This window comes from Sesamum indicum, linkage group LG15 (assembly GCF_000512975.1).
Source record: "Sesamum indicum cultivar Zhongzhi No. 13 linkage group LG15, S_indicum_v1.0, whole genome shotgun sequence".
NCBI lineage: Eukaryota > Viridiplantae > Streptophyta > Magnoliopsida > Lamiales > Pedaliaceae > Sesamum > Sesamum indicum.
Window position 1 is genome coordinate 9946681 of NC_026159.1, and position 4856 is coordinate 9951536.

Sequence of the window (4856 nt, forward strand, 5' to 3'; positions counted from 1 at the left end):
AGCAATCACCGTACCTTAACCAGAAAATAAGGAATCTAGCCGGATATGTTAATGGAAGAACACACTAAAAAGTGGAATTTCATTAACTCCGATTATAAATTAAAAGTAAAAGAGAGAGTAAAATAAGCAAATAAAGTATTCTATTGAATTCCACCAATTAGCAAACAACCTTCAAATGAAGAGACCCCCTCTATTTATAATAAAAGTCTCCTACGAATCTAGACGTGGGGATAAGGGGGATAAATACATAATTAACTCTAGAAAGATAAATAAATCACAAATAATATGTTTTAAGGAATCCTTTCCAAATCTAAGCACTTCATTCCTTTTTCTCTTGCGAAAATCACTCGTTTTCCTTCTTCACCCGAGTTGACCACTCCACTAAGCGTGGGCACGCATAGTAAATCTTGCAGAAATTGCCTTGTAATCTCCTTTTTCCTTTTTGATGCCTTCAATTCCGATTTTAGCTTGATTTTTGCCATCTTTGTCTCATATCTTTCCTTTTGGCTGGACATGCAATAAAATCACATAATTAAGAATGTTTTGGGTTAAAAAGGAAAATTGAATCGCTATAAAATTGTGATAATTGCAGAGTTATCAATTACAAATTTCAAGTTTGTGTTTTCTTCATATAATTATCTGTTATGATATTGGATAATATCGATGGTAATATTACATAGGATATGTATTATGAAATGTATGGATGGATGATCATGAAACCCACGACCTCTTGTGTGTTTACATTTATGGTTGAAATGATTTCTTTTCTCTGCCTCTCATATTTAGCCTTGGATTAATAAGACTTGCTATTTTCCTCCTTATGTACTCCCCCCGACTTTTGATCGAGATTTCTTTTTAAGTTGTAATGAGAGTAGTATAGAAATTTTGGTGAGGTGTTTTATTTTAAAGCAAGCCTATGGAGAAGAAGGTTCAAGGAGAATGATGCCCATGAAGAAATTACAAAGCCCATCTACATATTGATGTGTAAATTATTTTATAATAGCATAGGGCCACCTTACAATGACTACTGACTCACTGCGAGCTCAGTGAGTCGCATAGGTTGGGCTCTTGATCATCCAACAGGGGTATAGTTAATTGCGTTGCATGCGGTGATTTTTTTATTGATTTAGCATTTGAGGTTATGCATGCAATATAATTATGTGATGAGGTCTCGGTCAAATAACTCAAATATTAACTCTCACTTGGTCGGAGCAAGTTAAATATGAGGCCCAAAATGGACTTGGATCAAGATTGTCTTGATCTGTCCAAGCTTTCCATCTACAAGAATGTGGTGAGGAAACTATCACTACCCAACTGTGGTCTCACAAGTCATAGCACACTTGGAATAGAGGAAAACTACACTATTGCTGTGAACAAAGAACACGTTCAATGTTTTGTTGTCTCATGAGTCGTGGGGGGCGATGAATGATGTGTAATTTGATTGATGGATTGGGCCTAACACTGAGTAATATAATTCATTTGCAATCTCTCGGGAACGTGAAGAGGTGAGACAAAATATCTTGGGAATCTCATGGAATTAGAATGACATCGGTTGTTTCCCACAAGGCTTTCTCTATGTGAATCATAAAAGCGGCGCATGGTAAACTATTTTTGTGGATCCCAAGCCCACTAGCAATTGGTTTCCCGAAATCCCACTTGAGAATAGTGGGCTTTCATATAAATAGGGGGAGTTAAAGGCTAAAGACCATGTCTTCAACTTGTCAATAACATTAATATCATCTGTTGATTTTTGTTTTAATTCTATCGTGTAGAATAACGTCTAAGAACCCCTTAACCTTGATAATGGGGACTAATAAATTTAAATACACAAACTACAATGACTCGCTGCAAAATTTAAGGATTGTTCTAAATTTCGAGAACCAAGGCTATGTCTTGGACAAGCAACTCCCGACGACCTTATCGGAAGGGTCCTCTCCAGAAGAACGTGTGGCGTTTGAGAAGTGGCATGAGGACAACCTCAAGGTCCCCAACATCATATTAGCTTTGATGATCAATGACATCCAAAAGCAATATGATAGGCTGGAAAACTTTCGCTCGATAATGCTTCGTGAGAAGGAAGTTTATGCAATTCCTGATAGGCATATTAGATATGTCCCTACTAAAGCAATTTTTAGGACAAAAAAGACTGAAGGATCTTTTGTGCAAAGTCATGAGGTCAAGATGCTATCCCTCGTGAGGACTTGACAATGACGTGTACATTGATGTGATCCTCTAGTCACTTCCTCCTTCCTGTGACTCATTTATCGTTAACTATAACATGAATGGACTTGAGAAGTTTATTTATGAGTTAATCAATATGCTGGTCCAAAACGAGGCAACGACCCACAAGTCCGTGCTTGCAGTGTTGATACGAGAGGCTACGACCTCCAAGGCGAAAGGCAAGAGGACCGAACGCTGGAAGAGGAAGAAGGGAAAAGAAAAGGGCATCGCCACTACTAGTGCTCTAAGCGCCCCTGTTGCTCCCGTGGGAAAGGGCAAAGGGAAAGGGAATAATGGCGGTTTACAACGATTGAGGGCAAATGATGTTTGCATTCACTGCTGTGAAAATGGGCATTGGAAGAGGGAGTGTCCACAACTCCTCTCCAACCCAGGTACGTTTGTGATTGAAATAAATATAATAACTAATTATGCTTCCTGGGTATTGGATACTGGTTGTGGAGCTCATATCTGCAATGATTTGCAAGTGTTGGAAAGAAGCAGAAGGCTACATAAGGACGAGATGGTCCTAAGGCTCGGTGATAGCAAGGTCGTTGCTGTGGAAGTCGTGGGATCTCTCAACTTAGCTATCAGTGATCATATTCGGATAGAATTAAATGACTGTTATTATGTACCGAGCATGAACAAGAATATTATCTCCATTCCTATTTTAGACAATGATGGTTATGCATTTAAGATCAATAAAAATAGTTTTTATTTGATGACTGATTATAATCTTCATTTGCTTGGTACATTAACTAATGGTGTTCAAATTCTCCAATAGTCAAATTAGATTATGACTGCCCAACATAAACGAAAGCTAGATAATCATGAAAACACACAGATTTTGGCATGCAAGGTTAGGTCATATCTCCATAGAAAGGATAAGGAAGTTGGTAGAATAAAAAAGTTTAGAGGTAGACGACTTGGACAAACTATCAACTTGCGAATCCTGTCTAAGGAAAAATGACCAAGAAACCTTTTGTTGGACAAAGTATGCTTGTTATTGGTCTATTGGACTTAATCCATACAGACGTCTGTGGACCACTAAATACTCCGGCTAAAGGAGCCTACTCATACTTCATAACCTTTAGCGATGATCACTCACAGTACAGTTATGTTAACCTTATGAGGTATAAGTCTGAGGCCTTTGGAAGGTTTAAGGAATTCAGACTAGAAGTAGAGAATCAAACTCATCATAGACTTTTGGTCGGACCGAGGTGGAGAATATTTAAGTGGTGAATTCATGGATTATGTAAAAGAGAATGGAATTCTCTCTCAGTGGACTCTTCCTCGAACGCCGCAGCTTAACGGCAAGTCCGAAAGGAGGAATCGAACCCTATTGGATATAGTTCGCATGCCCCAAAGATTATAATACATAATTGTAGGATTAATTGACAAATCTTTATAAAACTTAGTGATTAGTAAATAAATTATAGGCCATAATTGGAAGATAATAAAATTTGAATGAATTAAATTGGAGGTCGTAATAATATGTGGGGGCAACTTATATTAATTAAGAAAATACAGGAATTGTAAATGGGTATTTTGAAAAAAAATTAATTAAATAAATAAAATAATAATAATATATATATATATATATAGGAAAAAGTATTATTTTAGTCCGCTAAGTATGCCCAATTTTAATTTTAGTCCGATAACTACTGCCTTTACTTCGCTCTCACTTTTTTCATTTCAAACCATCATCTTCTCCACTTGTGCAAAACCTCGCGTTAAAGGGAATGTCTTCCAGGTAGCTACCGTCCTCATCGCCTCGAGGTGAGTTCATCGTCGCCGTTTACTTCGATGTCGGTTAGAACGTTAGTGTGTACCTACGTATCTTAGAACTCATCGCCGTTTACTTCGATGTCGGTTAGAACGTTAGTGTGTACCTACGTATCTTACTCTGAAACATTGGGTTGTAACCTGTATCATCATCAATGTCAACTTTTCCTATAATATATATAATTTATATTGTTAATTTTATTTTTTTTTTGTCTTTTTTGGAGTGGTGCAGGAATCATCGTCGGAGGTGCACTTGACATTGTTCCGTGAGATTTGTTTGCATTCATCGATGTTGTTTTAAGGAACAAAATATTGCAAGGTATTGTAAGACTTTTGGGGGATGTTTTGGCACATTTTTGGTTTGTAAAGTGGTAGTATTTGGCAGATTTTAAGCATGCAAAGTTGCACTTTACAGCACATTCCATTAATATCAAAATTAGTGGATTTCAGTATATATATATATTTTTTTGTTTTGCAATTTAGTGCTTTTGTGCAATTTTAGTTTTCATTTTTATTGCTTTCAGGATTTATGCTTACACATTTAAACACAACATAAACTATAATTACTTGCAAAAAAGGCATATCCATTAGTCCTTTTACACATAATTCACCATTACTGAAAGGTCTTCTAGTAATATATAAGAACATCCTTTTACACATAATTCACCATTACAATAGCATTCAATATTTAAAGTATTTTGAGATGTTTGTGACATCTTTTGGCCTACTGCTCTCAAAATTAAGTGATGAAAATGTTGTGTGGTGTTTGTGGGTTATTTGCATATATAAATAGCAAAAAAATATTTTTTTTAGCTCCTATTTTTCCCTCCAAAAACTGAACACAAGCCTGGTCT

The 4856-nt window shown here is 36.4% G+C and overlaps 1 protein-coding gene across 1 annotated transcript; it reads left to right on the top strand.

Annotated features, from left to right (window-relative positions):
- Positions 2279–4272, top strand: LOC110013150. The gene is made up of 2 exons (XM_020698914.1): positions 2279–2612; positions 4235–4272. The coding sequence occupies exons 1-2, from the start codon at positions 2279–2281 to the stop codon at positions 4270–4272; spliced, it is 372 nt and encodes a 123-aa protein (XP_020554573.1).

What these genes read in the sequence shown, in the direction of transcription:
- LOC110013150 (XM_020698914.1), top strand. Translation starts at nt 2,279, where the DNA reads ATGAATGGACTTGAGAAGTTTATTTATGAGTTAATCAATATGCTGGTC. An exon ending in ACAACTCCTCTCCAACCCAG is followed by an intron (nt 2,613 to 4,234) that starts GTACGTTTGTGA and finishes GGAGTGGTGCAG; the next exon opens with GAATCATCGTCGGAGGTGCA.